The 23,624-nt window shown below is 36.9% G+C and overlaps 1 protein-coding gene across 3 annotated transcripts; it reads right to left on the bottom strand.

Moving 5' to 3' along the window:
* Positions 1-867: 867 nt before the first annotated feature.
* Positions 868-23,516, bottom strand: tax1bp1b (Tax1 (human T-cell leukemia virus type I) binding protein 1b). 3 transcript variants are annotated; one of them, XM_026284327.1, is made up of 18 exons: positions 23,364-23,516; positions 20,648-20,844; positions 13,141-13,243; positions 12,539-12,729; positions 12,264-12,422; positions 11,389-11,537; positions 10,868-10,958; positions 9,649-9,834; positions 8,283-8,534; positions 7,875-8,030; positions 7,704-7,773; positions 7,497-7,612; positions 7,288-7,413; positions 4,826-4,912; positions 4,021-4,204; positions 3,141-3,292; positions 1,623-1,702; positions 1,169-1,364 (listed from the first exon to the last, which is right to left on the bottom strand). In XM_026284327.1, the coding sequence occupies exons 2-18, from the start codon at positions 20,822-20,824 to the stop codon at positions 1,169-1,171; spliced, it is 2,475 nt and encodes an 824-aa protein (XP_026140112.1). In that variant the 5' UTR covers positions 20,825-20,844; positions 23,364-23,516. The 3 variants fall into 3 exon arrangements, with proteins under 3 accessions (XP_026140113.1, XP_026140111.1, XP_026140112.1); XM_026284328.1 differs by lacking the exon at positions 4,826-4,912 and having other exon boundaries at positions 868-1,364; XM_026284326.1 differs by lacking the exon at positions 23,364-23,516 and having other exon boundaries at positions 868-1,364; positions 20,648-20,824.
* Positions 23,517-23,624: the final 108 nt, after the last annotated feature.

Here is a 23,624-nt window from a genome sequence, read left to right as displayed (position 1 = left end):
CCAAAAATCATTAGGATATTAAGTAAAATCATGTTCCATGAAGAAATTTTGTATATTTTCTACCATAAATATATAAAAACTTAATTTTTGATTAGTAATATACATTGCTAAGAACTTCATTTGGACGAGGCGATTTTCTCAATAAGTTTTTGCATCCTCAGGTTCCAGATTTTTAAGTAGTTATATCTCAGCCAAATATATCGTCCTGTCCTAACAAACCATACATCAATGGAAAGCTTATTTATTCAGAAATTCAATTTCAAAAACTTGACCCTTATGACTGGTTTTATGGTCCATGGTCACATATTGTTTTTTGCGATAGATTTATAGTAAAAATTCTGGTGTTTCAACTTCAAAAACCTAAATTCATTAACAACAGTTATTTAAAACTAGTATGTTCAAGACTTTCCAATAATAATAATTACAGCTAATCCTTGAAATTAAGCCTTACCATGTGGTTTTGGTACGTTAAATGTTTTCAATTTGAACAACTCCACATGACCAGCACGACCAGCATAAATATTGCTGCAGTCAAATCTTTATTGGTTTAGATCCAAGTATAGAAGACACACTCACACAGTAAGAGACCAAAAGTATTCAACTAAAGAAATGGAACAAAAATAAAAGGTTTATGATTTCAGTGCACAGGAAACGTGAGCATGCGACTCAATTGAAATAAGTGATTTAAATAGATAAAGGAAAAACACTTAACTCAAATAACTTGATCATCAAGGTTTATCTTTAAAAGCTTATTCTAAAATAATTTTATAATATAGAATCACCCTCTTAGCTGTGCTCTGCCTGCACAAAGTATAGTAGGCAATACCTGACTTACACTACGAAACCTGACGCTCAGCGTTTTTAAAGTATTCTTAACCACCTGCAATGCTAACTTTGATATGAGAAGTGAGTTAGAATAAAAAGTCCTATTGACAGAAGTAATCCCCAACTAAAATGGACCTAAATAAAGACCCTAAAGCGTCACCCAAAATCCATCTTTCAGTCATTTGGAATTCGTTAACAGTATCCAGACTACCTTGATTGTGTTAAAGAAAGGATCAGTTCTCTACAGATGAAATCTCAAAGCTAAACATGCGGTTTAAAGTGGCTGTTAACTGTAACACAAATGAGCAGAATGTGAAGTGGAGACGAGGATTCTTGTTCTCGACTAGAAGTTGAGCACGTTACTGTCGAAGTGGGTGAGGACGTGCTTCTCGAAGAGCTGCTGGTCGCAGTCGAGGGGGAACTGTTCGCTGCACATGGGGCAGGTCTTCCAGTGGCTCTCCACGTGCTCCTCAAACTTGGACTGGTCGTAATGAGGAGGGAAGATCACTTCACACAGCGGACATCGCTTCTGCTCCCCACTGCGAGATGGAGAAATTAAACTGGGTGAGAAAAGGCTAATAAAAACACAAAAATAAAGGAAAACAAAGTGTGGTAAGGTGTGTTTGTGTGTGAATGAGCTGGTGCTGGAACAACAGGAGAGTAAAGGGCAGTAAAACAGCATCTGTGTGAAGGCGATGTGGGTGGGCCGTTGAGCGAATGCACATAGTCACACCACAACGAAGCTCAACCACATGATGGGTAACAGCCGTGAGCTTGGTGTTTGTGTGTGTTCTTACCTGGGTTCAAAGCAGAATGGCATCTGTCCATCACTGAGGAACTCTGCGGGGACAGCGGCTGTTGGCTGATCATTGGTTTGCTGGGGGAGAGCAGAGGAACTGTAAACCACCTGAAAACCTCTATTAAGCCATTAACTGTGATTGATTGATAATCGTAGGAAATCTTGCTGGTACAGCAATATAAGACAGCTCCAAACATGCAATTATGTAGGAGAAAGTCTCAGCATATTAATGATCTGGGGTGCGTTTCCTAAAAGCATCATTAGCTGTTGTCTGCTGTTACCTACATAGTAAAAAAAAAAAACTGAAAAAAAAACAAAAACATTCACTATTTCCAGAAAAAAAAAAGGTTTTTAATTAATATTTGCAGGCATATGTGGTTGGATCTAAAGCATATTTCTTTCTTAGTATGACATGTAGATCATGCTCTTGGGTGCAGTTTATTCTATAGCTTTCATACTATTTATAATTATGTACACATTTAAATCTAAATGTAAATGTATGCATTTAGCAGACGCTTTTATCCAAAGCAACTTACAGTACATTCAGGCTAACAGTTTTTACCTAACTACTAATCTATAGTAAAACATGTCAACAATCTGTGTCATTTTTTAAAAGTGCGCATATGCGTAAAAAGCATAAGGGAACCGCAGTGTATGGAATAAGAAGGGAAACCAGCAATGAATCGTATTTACATATTTATGAACTTAAAATTACCCTGCATTTGTACTTCTAGTATACTAAACTGGCATACTTAAAGCCTGCTAAATTGGACCAACTAATATTGTACTGAACACACTTCAGTCCAACTAAAGATATACTGAAGTATATTTGATTGGAACTAAAGTAGGTCATTCAGTCTTGTAATGACATGAGTGAGTAAATGATAGAATTTTCATTTTTGGGTGAATCTATCCATTTAAGAAGTTTTTGGTTGATATTACTTCCAGTTCATTCATTACCATCTTGAAATGGAGGTGCAAGTTCAGAGCACTGCATAATGGGTTACAACCCTCAGCACAGTGTGCTCTGTTGTGCATTTCACATTTTAACAAATTTAGCACAACATTAGGGTAAAAAGTCAGAATTTTTAGGTATTCTAACTTTTTAAAGAACGACTTGGCATATAGCTCTAGTACACAAAATGATCTGTATATACTTCAGTCACATCAAACTTAATGTGAACAGCCCACTTAAGATGAAAAGCAACTGACTGAAGCTCTTCCAAGCTTAGTTGGGTAAATCCACCATTATCCAAGCAAGACTAACAAACTCTATTAGTTGAGAGCATGAGCACTTCCTTAATGACTCGGCTCTGGGTTAGCAGGGCTTGAATAAAGCCAGCTTAGCTAAGCCCTACCGGAGGCCAGCACAGCGGAGAGAGAAGTCCAGATAAAAGGGAGACAGAGATTCAGGAAGCGTTTAAGAACATCTGCAGTTCTGACTTGATTAAAACCTTACTCCCACCTCTATATCACTTCTAACAGCTGAATGTAGAGGTAGCCATAATGAACTCACAGTGCTCTGCGGCTCCTCTGGTTCCTCCAATCCATCGGGGCGACTGAGGTTCCGGGCGGGCTGTATGCACACTACATTGCTATCCCAGGATGGAGGCCCAACTGGGGGCAGTCGGGGCATCTGGTCATCAGAGAACTCTCCATCGGCTCCATCTGTCAGGAAAGGAAACTCTTTAATCCCTTCATATCTGGATTTATACCTCAAGAAAACCCTGTAGCTCCAACAAACGTGAGCAGGAGCAATCAAGGAGTACATGCACAGCTGCCTTAAAAGTGTTGGGAGCCTAAAAAGTCACACTTCGAAACGTTTTACAGTCAATACTCAGTACAAAACATCAAACCAAGGCATTTATTTTTAAGAAACAGAAATTCAGAGTGTTGTGTATGGAAGAGGATTAAGGCCAAGCAGGAAGAAAAAAAGTCTCGAGATTAAAGTCATTATAATACGAGATTAAACTTGTTAAATTTCAAAATAAATGTTGAGAATAAACTCAAGAGTACTAATTTCAAGAGTAAAGTCGTGTTTCGAGAAAAAAGTAGTTAAATTTCAAGAGAAACAAAAAGTTGAAAAAAAAATCTGAGAATAAACGAATTATATTACGAGAAAAAAAGTACAATTTCGAGTCCGTCTTCGAATCCGTCTTTTGCCAAACTCGCTTTTCTTCCTTTTTTCATCACATCAGAAAAGTGGTAATCAATTGCATAATGAGTGTTTAATAATAAATAAAAAATCTAATTTTAACGAGTTTAATGTTGCATTATATATATATATTATTGCTTGGCCCTAATCATAATCGGTAGTTGTGTCGTTACACAATATATTTTATTCCTTATTTAGAATGAGCAATTTGAAATGAATGGTGAATTAGCTGCATAGATACCCCTGGAATCAGTAGAAGAGTACGGGTTCCCAAACATGAGATCAGTGGGACGCTGGGGCACCAGCAGAGGAGATGGGTCATCTTGAAGGTACGGCATCGGGTACTGTAAGAAAACTGACTGCGCATCCACACTGCCATCTTTGTTTTCATGTTCTTCATCCCTGCTGACACCCCTTTTCAACTCCTGATGGGACACAGGAAACGCAACAGGTTGCTGAAATCAGTCTGACCTGCACATTTCAACTGAAACTTAAATGTAACAATTAAAAGCTAAACGGAGTGAAATTGGTCCAAAGGTGACCAAACTGAAAGCAAAGTCTAATTTAAACCAGCCATGAGTCAGGTCCCATTTTTCCATCCTTCTTTTCATCCTTTCCTCTATCTTTGAGTCCAGACAATACATCACTCACCACAGCGAGCAGAGGCAGCAGAGTAGAGTAACTCGCCACCCTCGCACAAACAGTTTAATTAGGCCCTTCATTAAAACTCCTCTGCCTGTTCAAAGGGAGGCAGAGCTCTGCCTTTTATTGAAGTCTTCGGCAGGCGCCAATTTCATTTAGTCTGAACCTCAAATTGGGCCATTTTGCTTCTAGAACGTCGAGTTTTGTGTAGTACCTCGACTACACGTCCCTCTCTGTGGTCCAGGGTAATTGAATGGAAAATAAGGACTCACTTGCACTGCTGGCCCAATTAGAAAGATATGTTAAACCCAAACCAGATCCTGAGAATAAAACAACAGGCAAGAAAAACAACTGCATTTTTAGATTGGCAGAGGCCTGCGGAAAATGTCAACGAAAGCACGCACCCTCTCTAGCTTCTCTTTTTCTTTGGTCAACGAAAAAAGACTGTCCTTCAGCTCCTTGAGTTCTCGGCCCTTCTCTGCCACCTGGCTCTGGAATCAGAAAACAAAGCTTTTACTGAGATTATCTGCTAAAAACATCATTCAAAATGAAAAGAGAAACAACTTTACTTTAGAATTACTGCATGAATGCACACGCAAAATTGAGCTGCACAAGATTTAAACATCATTATTATTAAAACATAATAATAATCAACTGGTAGCCTGGCACAATGGTTAAGTATACAGTTTATTAAATTAAAATATCTGCCTGTATGATTAACCAATCAGAGTTATGTATTACAGAGAGATGTAATAATGTGACTTAAAATGTGAGAAATAAAATAATAACGATTATTAAAAAAAAAAAAAAAAATGGTCTTGCAAATGCTTTCCAATCGCAACTGATACGCTTTTAAAGACTTTGGTAGTAAAAAAAAAAGATGGCTTCTCTACCACTCGTTTATATCTGTCTTTGCATGACTCCACGAGTCACGTAGAAAAACTGTAAACTTAGCCTAAAGACTAGCACTGATCTGCCCTTACTACTTAAACAGAACTGAGTCCCTCGCTCTGTCTCCTGCTCTGAAGGGAGGCCGCCAGCAGATGCATTATCCTGTCTTGATCCCAGGACTCCCAACTGTCCTTCCTCCACTGTCTCCATGTCTCATGTAAACAGCAGTAAAAGTCAGTCTCCTCAGTGACATGCTCATAAACCAGCACTGTCAGTGTATTTGTGCTAATGCAATGATATCGGGCTTGACTCGGAGCAGCCGTAAAATGTGTGGAGGAGAAAATGGTACTAAGGTTGTCTTATCAGAACATCTGAAGGTCTGCTTATCTCTGATCACATTTCCCTCTGATCTGAGTCATACTGTTCAAAACATACCCAAGGAAAAAAAGAACACAGCACAGCTTCCTTTTGTTGAGTTCCAGATGCTATAACAGAAAGAAACTACTCCGTGATATAATGAGGTAAACATAAATAAACCTCAGTTTTACCGGTTTACAGTGCAAGTAAACAGTGTTTACAAGACTTTATTAAAAATCTATTTCCCATTGGTGATGTTGTCAGAGGGAAACCCATTTACTCACAAACCGCTTGTCCTGTATGACTGCACAAGATGAGAACATATTTTTCTTGGGTCAAAAAACGAGTCAGACTTTGTGATACATTTCCTCCTCTCCTACCACAAAACACTCACTGTGGCTGGATGCATTTAAATACCCAATAAACTGCCGTGAGGACACTTTCCTGTCACATTATAGACATGCACTTCTTTTACACATGAAACTTTTAGGGTACATATAAACAGAATCTGAAATTGATTGATTAATGTAAATTAGAGCATGATTTTTTATTTTATTTTGACTTCGAAGTTAGCTATATAATAATAGCTATAAAAATGAAGCAGTCTTAAAAAAGTAATTCACTTCCAGAATGAAAATTTCCTGATAATTTCCTCACCCCCATGTCATCCAATATGGTCATGTCTTTCTTTCTTCAGGCGAAAATAAATTAATTAAGGTTTTTAAGGAAAACATTCTCCCCCATATAGTATACTTCAATGGGGATCAACGGGCTGAAGCTCCAAATTGCAGTTGCTCTACATGATCCCAGCTGAGGAATAAGAGTCTTATCTAGCAAAACAATTGGAATTTTTCTTAAAATCACACATGCGTGATGTAAGCGGAAGTATCGACCCAGTGTTTAAAAAGTGAACATGCAAAGAAAGTCGAACACCCTTTAAAACAACATAGGCAAAACAATGATATCGGTCGATATTTGAAGTCGAAGAAGTTTTTCGCCCCACTCTTCCTGTTTAACCTAACCTGTGTGACTTTCCAACGTGAATATGCAATGCATGAAGACACATATGCGCATCGCAGAGATAGTGTAAGACGAGCATTTTTGGTTAAAAATATATTTTAAAAAATTTTTTTTTTAAACCAATCGTTTCGCTAGATGTAGAGTCCTTTGAAGCTGCACTGAATCTTGGAAATTCAACCCACTGACCACTATTAAATTCCATTATATGGAGAAAATTCCTGGAATGTTTTCCTCACAAACCTTACATTTATTTTCGACTGAAGAAAGAAAGACATGAACATCTTGGATGACATGGAGGTGAGTAAATTATAAGGAAATTTTCATTCTGGAAGTAAACTATTAGTTTAAGGTATATAGTCGGAACCAGCTTCTGTATTCAGAATTTCAGGAAAATTTCATGAGGCAAAAAGCTCATGGTCTATAGTTATAGTATAGTGGTGTATGAAGCACAGCTCACACAGAAGTCGCTTTCAAACTAAGCAGTGAATCCACATGGCAAACTCCAAACCGTTGCGAAATCTGCATTGGAAAACCTTTCACTCACAAATGAAATTCCTGAATGCATGGATTCCTATTGAAATGAGTAGGTGGCGCTGACCTTGTAGCGATCCTCCTCAGCAGCCAACTGCATTCTCAGGCCCTCATTGGTTTTAATCTGCTCTCTTAGCTTCACCTCCATCTTTGTAAGCTCATCGTTTATCATGCTGCAACGCTCTCGCTCCTCCTGCGGGGGAATACGCTTAGTACTTTAGTATATCAAACAGATTCAGTGTGTCAGGGAGAGAAAAGCAAAAGATAAGTACTCACATTAAGCATCTGTTTGCATTTCCTGTATTTGTCATTTTTGTCTGGCTCCTTGCTTGCACTTTTCAGCTTGCCCTGAATGATGGCATCTAGCACATCATCGGAAGAACCTGGGCTTCCTGTTAGCAGTCCAGAGAACACCACAACATGTCCATACAATGTCTTAAAACACCTGGAAGTTGTGGTTTGTATAGATTAGCATGAACTTACCTGGTGCAGATGCCTCTAGACTGGCAGATAAAGGTCCAGCTGCTGGTTCAGACCCTGGACTTCTCTTCACCTGAGGTTCACAAAACACAAGGGGAGGCTAGCAAACAGCTAAAAACTCAAAACACAAGACTCTGCAAAGGGGAAAGCTATATAACTTGGCGGTTTACTAACTCCTTGTTGTTCAGTGAGCTTGACCACTTGTTTCTGGAACTTCTGGCATTCCTTATATTTGTCTTTATAGTGTTCAGCAGCCATCTGCAGCCTGAGCCGTAAATCTTCAACTTCTTTCTGCAGTTCGGCAACAGCTAACCCTTCTGACTCCTTACACTGCTGAGAGAAAGAGAGATTAGTTCGTTAAAATGGTCTGCAGTTAAACAATGGAAAATACAACTGTTCATATTATTCTTTAGTTAGATAATTATAAGTGGTAAACAGTGTGTGCAATCTGGGTAATAGACCAGACTTATTCCAGAACACAATAGGCTTTCCTGACTAAGGCATACTAGATTCAAGCATTAACTGTAATTGTGGCCTGGTCAGTTTTTTAATATTAAGTCATACAGGTGTGCATCTCTTTACCGCCTCCTGTTGTGTTGAGTTTTTCATCTCCTCCAGCTGCTTTTCCATGCGGCTACACTCAGCCCGGGCTTCCATCTGTCCCTTCTTTAATGACTCGGCCTCCAGGCGGATGCGGTATAGGTCGGCCATGCTTCTGTCACGAGTGTTGGACGAGTCGCGTAGCTCAGCTTTTAGCATATTTGCCTGTTGCTGGGTTGCCTGCAACTGCTCCTCTTTCTGCCTGAGCTGCTCCCTAAGAGCCTTACTTTCCCCCTGACGAACAAAAGAAATAACACTTATGATAATACAAACATTCACAAATATGCACTCACTGTCATATATTTATTGCGAATGAAGCTAACAGTGAAAAATTCAGCTTCAACTGCTTATCATGCTGATATGTTTTCTGAAAGTTGGCCTTTTTTCACCTTTCATTGAAACATATGAGTAAAGGAAATTATCAAGAGGGGAAAACAGGATCAAGGACCATGTCTTAACCACTAGCCCACAGCTTTGACTGTAACACTGCTTTTATATGAGCAATATCCCAATATAGTGTTGTAGGGATGACGTAGTGTTGTAGGCCAACCCTTAAAAAGCCATTGAAGATATTTCCTTTGGCTTTTGGATTATTGCAGATGCGTTTCATTCATGAAGATAATATTCACAAATGAACACAGATTTTATGAACGTTTAAGCTCAAATACTTAATGTTTAGTGTTCCTGTAGCTCAACTGGTAGAGCACTGCGCTAGCAAGCAAGCAAGCGCAAGGTTGGGGGTTCGATTCCCCGGGAACATGATATGTAAAAATTGATAGCCTGAATGCACTGTAAGTCGCTTTGGATAAAAGCGTCTGCTAAATGCATAAATTTAATTTAATTTAATTTAAAAACAACTGTCAAAAGTAAAACTAAAGTTAAGCTGTAAACAAACTACTCCGTGGACGAATTCAACATCACCTCCGCTAGTTTCCGACAGCTCTTTCAGTCTTTATTACAAATTGACAAGTTGAAAGTCTGAGGTTGAATAATTTGCAAAAGTGTGAGTATAAACACAACAAGGCTTTAAAAAAAATGGACTAGTGTGTATATGAGTTTTCCTGTTGTGTTGGCGTTTAATGTCTCCAAATACCTCTGTAGTCTCATTTAACCAATTAGAATATACAAGAAAAAGCTTTAGAACGTAACAGAATCGGGATTTACTGATGTATTTTATGTCACAGAATGCAGTCTGAAAATATCTTGAGCTTTTTTCAACCACGGACCTTATTTCAGGTATCTGATCAGAAACCCATTAAAATGGTAACTAACTCCTGGGTTTTAGGATTCCTTCCTGCAGTACTCTATATGAAGTATAGGTTAAGCAGAAGCTTTTGTGTGTGTGTACCGAAGGTGAACTGTTGGCCAGTAGTTGGTGGTGCTCTTTTTCTTTCTCTGCCAGGCAGGATTTGACTCTAGTGAGCTCCTCCTTCAGCTGAGCAATGGTGTTCTCCTTATTCACATCCATAGACTTCAGCATCTGCAGCTCAGCACTCAGTTTAGTGTTCTCAAGCTCCCGGTTCTTCAGGTGAATCTGTGCCAAACACACACACTTGATTCAAATAGACTGTTAGACTTTTTCTTTGAACATCTGCTGAGTAATAACCTGGGCCAATGGCACATAAAATTAGCAGTGTACCAAAGCAAGTCAAGATCCCGGACGAGCCCCCAATTATCCACACGATCTCTAAAATGAGGTGTATTTCCACATGGAGAGGAAGTATGCAAGCTAAACCTAATTATATGCAGCAGTAAGAGAGCAGCAACTCTGCTCCACCCCCACCCTTCTCTTTCTCGGCCTCAGGCAGCTGCTGTGAAGTGAGGGCCGGCTGTGTTTCCGTGACAACAGCCCAGTGTTAACGCCCAGTTCCTGTGCCCGCCACAAGAAAGTGTGGAGTCAAAGTGAGTGATGGAGAGTGAGAATTACACAGTGCAACAAGAGTAATTAGGAAAAGAATGATGGTCTGCATTACACTTCTCAAATCAACAACTAAAAATTGTCTGTTTGTTGGTTTTAGGTAAATTAAATAGGTAAGGGGAAAAAAGAGAGATAAAAATACTAATAAATCAGAGGTTATTCTGAAATGTTTGACTATTGCATGTAGTTGGTAAATTAAGGAATGCCTTTTGAAAAAAAAACTGACAGATGTCACACTGAAAAATAAAAGTAAAACAAAACCTTTAAATACAAGGAAAGAAAAACCTCACAGGAATGTAATTTATCTCATTAGCTCTGTTATAGAAGTATATTTATTATTAAGGGGAAAGATCTGCATCACGATGACGAATGAATATTGTACTTTGAAGGCCTAAATAAAGCTGAAAATGGAGGAAGAAATCTGTATTTTATTTTATTCGTTGGTAATGTGAACTGTAAAAGTACAAATATTTTGTTTCAACAGCAGGGAAGTCATTTCTCCAAAAATGTATTATGTACAATAACAAAGGGCAATTTTTCTGGTACCTTACACTCCTGGTATAAACAACATATACTGTGAGGGCACAGTGTTCTTATATTTTAGGTAACCAACAGAGACGTGCGTGAGGTAGTGAGTGAGTGGCATTACCTTATAGAGCTCCTTCTCATCTTTCTCATTCTTCAGCTGACACTCAAGAGCCTCTTTCTCCAGGCTTAACTTCTTCACTCGATCCCTCAGGCTGTCAAATCAGAGCCATTATCAATCATTCAGTCACACAAGGAACATATCTAGGACATGTTTAAAAACTCTTTTCTTGTCAAAGTTCTCAAGTGAATCTCCTAAAAATATTAATCTAACAAATATGACATCTCCTGATCCTATTTAAAGATATGTAAAACAATTACATGGTTTGTTACAGGTATTTCAATCCCAAAGTAATAAACTGTAAGTAACTAAACATCAGTATTTCTGCAGTTATCACTAGTACTGATTGTTTACTTGAAAAAAGAAAAACTGTGGACCAATAGTATTTTGTTTTATCAGTGGCACTGGAAAATGAGAACGTCGAAATTTTGAATTATGGAACTGTTGGTATCATGACAACCCTAGTTTGTTATAATATACATATTGCTTCTTTGCGGCTACTTCATTATTGTGGGAAATCGCACCAGTCTAGTTCGGTCTCTTTCTGCAGGCCTTTTTGTGTGACTCCGATCAGATCCTCCTCTAACTGCAACAGTCGTGCCGTACTCTCTTCCATTCTCCTTTTCACCTCCTCTCTCTCCTCCTGCAAGCTCTGGGCAGACAGCTGCAACTCCTGTGTACACACAAAAACAGATAAGAGAGCAAATTCCCTCGGTCATAAGCATGTTGTCGCCACAGCTGCTGCAGAGTTATTGCAGAATAGATTATTGGCTCTTAAGTTATACTTGAGTGTGGTCTCAGAGAATCTGCAAACATGACTAATGGGAAAGCAGGTCTCAAAATCCCACTCCAGTCTCTTCTGCAATACCACTTCATGTGCAGAATTTTTAGAATTATTTTAGCAGCGCATAAACAACATATAAAAGTGTGGTCATAAAATTAACAGCCAGAAATGGGTGTGCTTGTTTTCATCTTTAAACTAGCTCTGCCTCAGAGCTGATAAATGTATACTTTATGAAAATTGCCAGTTAAAAGCAACAATGGGCAATGATGATGATGATGATTGTCATGTCTGTAAAGATGTAAATTATTATTATTAAATTTGTTGTATTTTTTTATGTAAAGAGTCCAAAGAGAGACTCTCACTAGAGGGTGCTGACAGCCTGTGAACCTGTGAATTTTATTTAAAAAAATTTCATTTTTTGCACATCATATCTGAAAGGACAAAATACTGTCTTTTACCCATTCAATAAAATGTTTAAATTTCTATTTCCAATTCATTTGCACAATATAATGATTTCAAGCAAGGACAGTAACAAAAATCTGGAAAATAATTCCTTTTCCTTTTTTAACTCAAGCTTTTTTTTCTCTCTCTCTCTCTCTCTCTCTGTCCTCTCACCTGCACATCTTTCCTGAGCTGAGCGCTGCTCTCTCGCTCCAGCTCATATTCTTTCTGTAGTCTGTTCTTCTCATCAATCAGTTCATCCCTCTCTTTCTGAAGTAAGTTCAGGTTTTCCAAGAGCTCCTTCTTTTCCTGTTGAATTTGTTCCATCTTTTGCTGGAAAAAGAACCAGAAGTAACAATCCTGGCATGTGAAAACTGACAAGAAATAAATAGTTCAACTACAGTTCAAGAAACCTTGAGTTCAATAGTTACGAAACAGAATCCCCTTACCTCCAGGTAACTAGCCTTGGTGGTGACCACCAGGATATCAGACCCTCCTTCATCCTCCATTGTCAGCAGTTCCTCCTCTGTGGGGCTGTTGGCGCGGAACTGGAATGGAGTGCTAGCCCCACGGATCTCTCCCTTATGTGTGACATAGCAAAACTGGTAGAACTCCCCATCGTCATTTGGGACATAGTAACCTGTAAAATACCCCAGAATCAAGCAGAGAGAACAATCCTATCATTAGAGCAGTTCATGGAGTATTTTACACCAAACTAGCCCAAAGTCCATTATTTACATCACGGTTTTACAGTTCCACTCCAGCTTTATGATAGACTCATGTCATTTTATATTTTCTTAATTGCTGTGAGGAATCCGGACTCATGCCATGAAAACCCTGTAATCCCTTACAAAGATTCCATGTGACCTGAACCACTCCAGTAAAACTGGCCCATCAACACTTCAGCCCTCTAACAGGAGGCTTCAGTGTTTCCTATTTTATTGCATCCATCACTACATATTAAAAGCCCTCAACGAACCTTTGAGGGGCTTTCTCTCTGGCATGAAATTCATTGAAGAAATGCTAGCATGAAACCCCATTGACATTTTACCTTGGAAAACCACAGATCTGTTGACTGCGGCTCCCTCTGTGTAGTTGTCTGGAAGAGGTGACCACAGGAACGTGTAGTAGTCCCGAGCGGTGCTCCAGCCAACCTGTCAGAGACAGAGAGGTTTTAAAGGGTTAGCATAATTGACTTTAACCTCTGGTATTTTTTATACTCCACAACAATAATTTAGATTCAAGTAAATGAGGTCCACATTGACTCTGTTTTTTTAGTTTTCATTACCAAAACACTTCTGTGTACCTTCTTGCTTCCTTATAAACAGCCCGAGCCTTCAGGGAGATAATGTCACCATTTTTGTAGAAATGAGAAATGTTATGTTTCAATAGTGAAACTGTTTCAGTCATAAAGTAGAGAGGTAATGCTTCAAACAAGGTTCTATGAGATGTGTGTGAGACAGAGAAAGAGCATTAAAAGTCATTTTGGAAATGAAGTCGTTTGATATTTATATCCTATTGTTTGTCATATTTAAATGCTTGGTTAGTGTATTTGCTTTCTGTGGCTCTTTTGTTGTGGTAGAATGAAATCCACTTTTTAAATAAATGAAATAATTTGGCAAATTGTCATGAAACTGTAACACATTCAAGATTTGCCACAAATTACAGCTGTGTAGTTACGCAAGAGTAGTCATCTTCTTAGAACATCTGACAACCAATTAGAATCAAGCATTCAACAGAACTTTGCTGTAAAATATTATGAATCTATACTGCTTAAAAAATAATAATAATATATATATATATATATATATATATATATATATATATATATATATATATATATATATATATATATATATATATATATATATATATATATATATATATATATATATATATATATATATATATATATATATATATATATATATATATATATATATATATATATATATATATATATATATATATATATATATATATATATATATAATTATTCTGTCCAGAATTCTAGATACCCTCCAGTTGGATAAAAACATTATAAAATGTACAGCAGATAAATTGTATAATGTTTGGTACTTGTATAACCTGGCAAATACACACATACATAAATATCCCACATATATAACCCCCATCCATATAAACACCTAACATAACATCTCCGTAATTTCACAATATACATACTACATACATCTTTTTTTTATCCTTTATACTCACCAAGGCTGCATTTATTTAATTATTAAATACAATGTTTTCTTTTTTAATACAAGTTCAAATATTCATGAATTAATGAAAAACATTTTTTTTTTATACCTCATTATTCCAAACTTTTGGAAAAAATATATATAATACAATTGTAATAACAATATATATTTCAACATATAAAAAAAAATGTATTCACATGCCTTTTAAAATCAAAACCCAAAAAATAAATAAATAAATAATGATGCAGTTGGCAAATGTGAAGCTGTTAAGTAACTAAGGTTTTATGTGAATTCTTCCACATACACTAATAGGAAGACTGTAAAGGCTTCGTCAGGCTGTCGTGGTCTTGACTATTGCCTGATTCACATCATGTTGTAAGATTCTTTGGCACATTGTGCATTTTTCTCATCTCCATGAGGCCTAGCAGAAACCCTTTGAGATGAGAACATAAAAACATGCACTCGACTGTGTTTTACGGGGGCAAGTGAACCTCAGCCTATCTACCACATGTTTCTGGCCAAAGCCTCGTGAATATGTTCGGTTGAGGGAGCGCGGCTACAACTCAGCCTTAACAGGAAGAAGAAAATAGGTGAAAATTTTATACATACTTCAGAATGGAAACCAAGATGTAATTATATGAATTTTATGTGTTGTTAACTGATGGTTGATGAGGGGGAGTACAGAAAATACATCCATAATTTCAGCCCTCTGTCATAAAACTGTCAAACAAAATCAGACTCACATCGGGCTGACTGTGTTTGTGAACATGCAAAAGCACAAGCCTGGTACCTGCTACTGGCATCTACGTGGGAACTCTATAGCATCCTGGAAGTAACACAGAGACACACACACCCTAAAAAATGCAAACTCACTACAGCTCACTACAGCTTGTGTGGCTTGTTTGCTCAAACCATACAGCTGTCCTCTATGTCCTCAACAACATTAGTGTTGCAGAAGTCCCCTGATTGTACAAGAAAGTTGCCCGAGGTGCTGGAGCTGTAAATAGCAGGAAGCCATTAAAAGGCATGACCCATACAGAGCATCATTACTGCCCGAACCAAACTCCACTCATTAGAGACGTTCAGGGTGAAAGAGGGCAACAATTAAGCCCCTGTGTGTCTCTCATTTAGGTTTGAGTAGGGAATGCTAACCAAAGGAAAAAAAAGATGGATGAGAATGAAAATGGCATGAGAACATTCAGGATGAAAGCACAAATAAATCTCGACTTAAAATTAAATAAAAATAAGACAGAGCAAAAAAAATGACTAATAAGTACAATAACTATAATTCACTGGCTAACTATTTTGATGGGGGAAAAACATAAAATATATAAAAATAGTTCTTTTTATTACTTAAAGTAATATTATATTATATTACATAAAAAACTGCAAAGACAAAAGCTAAACCTAATGAATAAAAAAAAAAACATACATATACATATTCCACATATAACCACTATCCATATAAACAAATTACATAACACACATATTTCTATTATATTTCTATACTAACTACTTGTTTTCTTTTTCTTGATTATAAAAAAAATTGCATTCTAACATTCTATATTATTTTGACTTTTTAAATTTTATTTAAAAAAGACCCTCTTACACTAATGTTCCCTAATCTTTTTCTAATTGTTCTTATTTTTTAATTATTATATTTAAAAAAAAATTGTGTACTGCATTTGGCTAACTGAGACTTGTCACAGCATTTACATATTGTTGCTCTTTTGTTGATTTCAATTGCTTCTATTGTCTTCCTTTGTTAGTGGCTTTGGAATGGATAAAAGGATCTGCTAAATGATTAAATTTAAACTTATATATAAATATAATTTTACTATACACTATGTCAAATGTTTGGAAAAAGTATGTATTTTATTTTTAAATAAATAATTTTATACTCACCAAATCTAAAATTATTTATACTCTTTTATAAGGCTGAATTTATGTGATAAAACGCAGTACAAACGGTAATTTGTGAAATATTTAAAATAAATCAAGAATAACTCAAAAATAAATTTGATCATATATTTTAAATCAAATAAAAGCAGCCTTGGTGAGCGTAAAATACTTATTTTAAAAGCATTTTAAAAAATTCAAAACTTTTTGGCAGTGTATAAGAAAAAATACATTTAAACTTTAATAATAATATTATAACAATATATTACTTTTATTCACCTGACTCTAAACAAAAAACAAACAAAAAACAAACTAAATAACTAAATAAATGTTGCATCTTTTGGCAAATGTGAATCTGAATTCTCCCACATACACTAAGAGGAAGACTGTAAAATAAAAATAAAAAAAATAGCATAATTTGTTTATAAAAGCCATGCAGTTTAATATTTAGTGCAGTAACTATCTTACAAGTGTACAAACACTTTCTGGAACTACTGCATATAATGAATACAACTCAAAAGAATAAAAGAACATCCCAGTGTTTGTGAGAAAGTACCTAATTTCCTGACTCGCAATGACGCACGGACTTGGCCCATGACTCTGTCTGTGCTGACTTCATGCAGCAATGGGTACAACCAGTCTATATATCAGGATGCAGTACAGAGAACACCTACTGCACTGACAGGATAATTACAAAGCAGTGTTCACCTTCTTCACAGCTAGTCTGATGGCGTGTTCTGACAATCCAACATGACGCTCACTAGTTTTTCAACTAGACTCTCTCTGTAACCATTCCAACTTCAGAAGTGAGCCACAGGCAGCATGCCTGCTCAAACAAGAAACAATAGGCAAAAGGCAAATTCAATGATGCTAGGCGCATTTCTCATTTAGAGGCTTTAAAACATCCTTACACATAATCTTATGTCATAACATACAATGTTATGGCTCAGATAATGGTGACTAAGAGGAGGAAGTAGTTGGAGTTCTCCACTGTTTAAATCGCATTTACGCTATATTAAGATTTCGTGATTCCAATAAGTGTACCAAGACTTTCCTTTCATAAAGTTGGCGTTCAGGTATGATCAGTTAATCTCCTGTTAAAAACACTAGGTGGCAATAACAGCCTTGCGACTGCCTGCCGCTCCAGGCAAATGACTCATGGAACAGGTCTTGCAATTTTCTGGTGTTTGGCATGGCTGCCTTTTGTCTGTCAACACAGACAGAGCCATGTTGTGATTTATGATCATGTGCCCTTCATTGCCAGAGGTTATTCTGTGTCTCTGGGTGCAGACAAATGCATGTCAGTCAGCCAGCTCTGTTTGGAGGAACACGCCTTCCCTTCAGGGTATATGAAGACACTCTGATCCCGTGGCATGTCAGACTACATAATGTAAGTTCACGGAAAACATAAACAAAGATTGCAATTGGACACTAAGTACAATTATATAGAACCAATGTACTCAAGAACCAATTGCCATTCCTGTATGTAATGATTTTTACAGTGTGAATTGGAGGGAGGGGGTGAGAGGGAGAGAGAGAGAGAGAGAGAGAGAGAGAGAGAGAGAGAGAGAGGAGGGTGGCATTGGGAGAGGTCCATGAGCCGAGATTCGAACTCGAGATTTAAATCCACCTTCCAAGAATTTGAAAGTTGTACCTGTTTCTCACGGGGGGGGGGGTTGTCCCTTTTAATCAAAAACATTGGCCAGAATGTGATAGAACTGCTGAGAAGCAGAAGCCCTCCTGACAGCCGGCCATAAAATAACAGCTTTATCAGACTCACTATATCACACGCAAAGTAAAAAGTTCTAAGACGCCACTTTGATCTGGTTGGATCTGAACCCAGACACTAAACCATGACAGTGACCACACTCAACTACCTCTCCACTAACCTACAGCAGTCAGATGTTCCTTTTATTTCCTCTCTCCGTACAGTCCACATCCATAATTCTGTAAATGCTGTTTGCTTTATGTTCTCCCGTCCAGCAGTAGCTGGGGAACCCCAGAAAGCAGATGGAGCCAAAACACCCCACTTATCCTGCCAACACACATATTTCATTCCCGTGCACACCGTCGTGACCACACTCGCGAGTTCAACTACGCTCCAGCATGACGCACCAATTTGTGCCAACACAGTGAATTTTTCAAACTACCAGTGGGTTTTAATATATAGATTTTTCTCTGCCAAGCAAGCAACCTGCCAAAATCTTTTGCAAATACTCAAACCGCATTCTGTTATACAAGCCGCTAGTAAATGTTCATGTTCACTTGATGAAAACCTTGTTAGAAGGGGAACGAGTCATGACTGAGATTTTCCTGGATATGATTCACAGTTTTTCCCGAATAACATGAATAAGACATAGCCCATCAATTCAGGGAGTCGCACCACATTTCCACATTTCACAGGTTTTAAACGAGATTCATTTCCTAGTTAGCTCTCCATAAAAACATCTTCCTCAAAAACCACAGCAGGTGATCATTTTAATGCATCTAGTATGCATCAAGCACAGACATTTTGGTTACACTATATATAACAGCAGCAGTAATGTGTTCTAAAGTGAAACCTTCAAAAAAAATGCAGTCTTTCAGAGTTAGACTCAAAATCTGGTTCTGAAAATATTTCACAGCAGGAAACATTTAAGTGACCGGCAGGAAATCCAACATTATGTTAAGCAGCAGTAATGGCGACTCCCCAAACATTACACTGCCAAATATGACAGCAGGGCCTTGTAATTTCCACACTGTGGAAAGTGAAGATGGGAAATGGAATCAAGACATTAAATGTTGCAGTAACATCACACATGATTCCTATAAAATGGTAGGAAACCAACTTGGCTGACTTCAACACCGTCTTGAAATAAGTCAAAAGGGTAGCAGACATAAAAAAGGAGGGCTGAAAGTCCAATAGGTTAACATTGTGTTGACTGGAATTCTTGAATTCTAATACTTCACTTTAATAGCTGATATATGATTTAGTCGAATAAAATGGGATCAAGGAAACAACTAGACTGCGGCTCATACTTAAAAAAAGAAAACAGAGAACTAAGCCTGTATTTGCCAAACAACTGTCGCTGGTTTAATCTGTTAACAGCTTACAGCACCACAGTAAACAGTGGCTTCATGTAAAAAAAAATGGACAAAATGTAGACCAAACCACAAAAGAAGGCCATACTAGTCAGTGCTCGATGGCCCGGGACCAGGGGGAAAGATGCATGAGACAGTTGATGGATTTGTCACTGGCCCGATCGGGTCCTCATCATTTTTAAACTTTGCCAATTTCAAACATTCATGTGATTTGAGACCATTCAAGTGCAAAAGGATGCGTGCAAACACAGAAATGAGTTTCACTTCATGTCTTCTTTCTCTTGAACAGACAAACACACATTCCCATCTCGGTGATTATCCTCAAAAAAAGGGTTTATGTCTTGAGTGAACATAAACAGTTGAGAAAGAAATGGGATGTTTAAGCTTATATTGGATCCATATTTGTGTCTTAAAAATAACACGGAATAGGCCAAATTTACTATTTGAAAAATTGACCCAATAACTTGAACTATTTTTAATCTGTAATTAATTTATACAGTGAATACTATGCATTATTTTTTCATTTGTTTACAAAATTCTGTACCTAAACACCTATAAATCTGAAGAACTTGAAGCACTGTTTCATTTGTATCTTTGTTTTGTTGCTTGTCATTTGTTTATTTGTTCATATTTTATTACTGACTGTTCAGTTAATAATGTTTGAACTTTATATTTGGTAGGCTTGTAGTTTTTACTGTGGTATTGAAGTTGGAATAGAGAATTGTAAAAGTTAACTGGAAATGAAAATGTTGGCAGGGCAAGTAAAAATCTAAACCACTGGAAAATGCAGGAATAGTCAGGGGTGGGACATTAGTCTGGGGTAAGCGCCATATTTCATTTTTGACAGGAATGAAAATGAGGCGGTGCAGCTGTTTAACAACACACCAATTGTTTAGCTGATGAAACGACTCTCTGTTGACAAACACCTCATAAAAAAGATTTGAAAGTTGTGAAAATGACATGATCTAGTACTTTTATAGTACAATGTGTGCCATTGTAAAGACTGTATCTATGTAAGTCTATTCCTCACGGCCTAGTTTTCAACTGTCTTGAATTCAATATGATTAAAGTCTACTGAGGAAGGCAATGGGACAGAAATACTGATACAATCTACCTTCATACTAGAGGTTTTTACATTTTCTGCAACTCATTACGAAGAATTGCTGTTTTAATATACTAAAATGTTACATTTACTATAATGAATTATATTTCTTCATATAAAATCTTAAATGTAAGTGACTTGTTTGAAGGTGGAATGGTGATGAGATGAAACAGAAGAATCTAAGCCAAGTTACAATCTCTTAATATCTATGCTTCTTTTGGTAGCCACTGCAAAACATGGCAGAAGAGAGAAGGAATAAAAACAACTGTCACCTTGAATATGCCGACCCAGTCTTTGGGATGCGGTTTAATGAACTGCGTGAGGGTGTAATGGCACTCTAATGCTGCGTGAGGAAGGTAACTTTTCCCCACATTCTGGAAGATGACATGGGCAAAATTGGACGTTTCCATGGTGCTGCTTGCTGCTGTCCCCTCCAGGAATAATGCCATCTGTCTATCAGCAGCTGCGTCTGTGGGAATACAAGACCCATATAAGAAATGAAACACAGAAGAGACACCTGAAAATATTCCGTGCCAGATTCTACAGTTATCTAGAGTGAATATCTTTAGGCATCATTATGAAACGCTCATTGGCTAGAACAGATCACACAACTTATTTTGTCTATTTTACTGATTACATGTTATTAAATCTACTGATAATCGCTGCACAATTAATAGTTTCAAAATCACACAATAATGTATCAGTTATTACTGCAAGAAAGTCAACTTATTTATGAACTAGTTTAATTCATATTAATTAATTTTGATGAATTAAAGTGTTGATGTGATTTAGATTTGTCATTTCTTTAAGTATTTATTTATTTTATGCCTACTATCTCTTTCAAAATAAATCAAATGGCCTAATAATAGGTTCATTCTGTCACACGCAAACACACACACACATACATATATTGTATATTTGTCCCATGTCTCAAGAATCCTTGCTATAACAGTTTCTGGTCCCCACTGACTTCTATGGTGTTCTTTTTCCAAACTATAGAATTCAATGGGGACCAGCTGTTTACTTAATCACATTCTTCAAAACATTTTTTTTTTTTTTTAATGTTCAACAGTGGAAAGAAATGCATACAGGTTTGGAATTACTTTAGGGTGAGTAAATGATGATAACTTTAATTTCTGGCTGAAACAAGCCAATATCATCTTAAATTAAATAGCACTCAGCCACTTCTCAACTCCTCTCAAAGACCTCCTTAATGTAAAATAAAGACTATTCAAAGCATAATACTTTATTAAAGTAAACTGCATTTATTGAAACGAAGCTAAAATGAGGTAGGTCAATTATCATGACCACCACATCTATCAAACTCTGGGAAATGGACCAGTTTTGTACTAATGTACTTTTTACAGACTTGAAACATTCGTCACATCTCACACTCATAAGGTGATGACTCAGTAAGCACTAAGCAATGAACAAACAGAGTCTGATGATTGTCGAGATTTTTCTGTGTGGTTGTGAACACTAACCGCACTTGATAAGAAAAGGTCATTTGTTTTGTAATCACGTTGATACTTTAAAATATGTCAGCAGAGAAAACCTTCAAGTTGCATGTTGGTTTACCTGACCAGTTTCTTCAGTTTGTCTTGCTTGGGGGAAAATGAGCATTGCAAATGATTTGAGGAACACTGTGCTGTACATAAAAACATTCTTTAACTATTTTTCACTAAGCTGCCACACAAATTCATTCACACTGCTCATCTTTTCTTTTTTTTAATCTAAAGAAACATCTGTATAAGAGCGCAGTGAGTACAGCGACAGTGCAGGAAATTCCTGAAACTAAAGAGATTCCGTCAAGCTTACACAAACAGCTGAGCGCTGCTGAAAAAAAGGAAAGAAAAAGATTTTTCACACGGCACATTTCAGCACCCGAAGGATATTTTTATTTGCTGTCAATCAAATCAAAATTACATTTCACTCAACAAAACATCATACAGTTTCAAAAGTTTGACACTTTTTTGTTGTTAATTATTTTCAGTGTCTTGATTAAGTAGTTGAAGTCACACAGAAAATTATTTAATTTGGGTACTCTTAGAGCAAATTTGCATTTATGAATAAAATATTTTGCCAATAAAATAACTGTTTCCTCTTAAATCAAAATTATTATGTCCTTTATCCGAGTAGTGACGTCACAGATGACGTGTCTTACTGACTTGAACTGTTAAAATGTCGTTTTTTTTTCACGTTTACACGATCATTTAACCCTGTAACAACAAAAAACTGCATTTATTGCGGCTGTTTAGTTATAACTTCCTTGACACTATTTTTCCCGACAATCCAAAGGTCGTCTGTCTGAAAATAGCACAACACAAACATAAATGTGACATTAGATTACGCAGCTTAAAACTAATTAGTTATACGAGTAAATGGCTGAACAAAAAAAAAAAAAAACGTATTTTCCTTCATACTGGTTTTCTAAACATAAATGTTTTGCTAATAGGCCGAAGTTATAAGCACTTACACTTATTTCAACTTCCTACTGTTTATCATGTTGTAAAGAAGAAAAGTTCAATAAAAGTTCAATAAACATATATATTTCATATTGAATGGTATAATAAATATTTGGTTATACCAAATATACTCCATATACATCAAGTTTTCTATATTAGCTAAGCTCGTGTTAGCGATGTAGCTTGCTAGCAGGTTTTAGCTCGTCTTTAGCCGTCTGGCTAAACAATAACAAACCATGAAGTCAAGACAATTACAGCTTATTAGCTTTTGCAATTCAATCAGCATTTAATCATCCCAAATCTATATATTATCTGGTCTTTATTTCTGTATAAAAATGCAACAGTTAATATCCTAAGTCAAGTAAAAGTGTGAGGCCGATAGTTCAGGAACAACCCTTATCATCCATTCACCACAACAGAGCTCAAATTATATTAAAAGTCAGTAACATAAACTCATAGTAGATATTTAAGACAAATACACATATAGACAGACAATACAAGTGAATAAAAGACGGCACAATACCTCATTTTCAAGCTGAAGTATCACAGAAAAACCCAGCGCAGTTTTTGACGCACTTTCCAGTATCAAAGTACATCCCCCTATCTGTTCGTGTCTGTGGTTTCCCGGAACGACACAATAACAACAACACCGCTCGCGTCACACACGTCATATCCGCAACAGCCTGATCCAGTGTTCATCTTCAGGTGGATTCCACTCACAGACTGACGTGTGTCATTATACCGAGAATTATACGGGTTTTAGGGTAGTTTTGATGTCATTTGG

The sequence above is a fragment of the Carassius auratus genome, chromosome 16, assembly GCF_003368295.1.
Source record: "Carassius auratus strain Wakin chromosome 16, ASM336829v1, whole genome shotgun sequence".
Lineage (NCBI taxonomy): Eukaryota > Metazoa > Chordata > Actinopteri > Cypriniformes > Cyprinidae > Carassius > Carassius auratus.
Note: the sequence above shows the minus strand (reverse complement) of the source record. Positions and strands in the feature narration are given on the sequence as shown.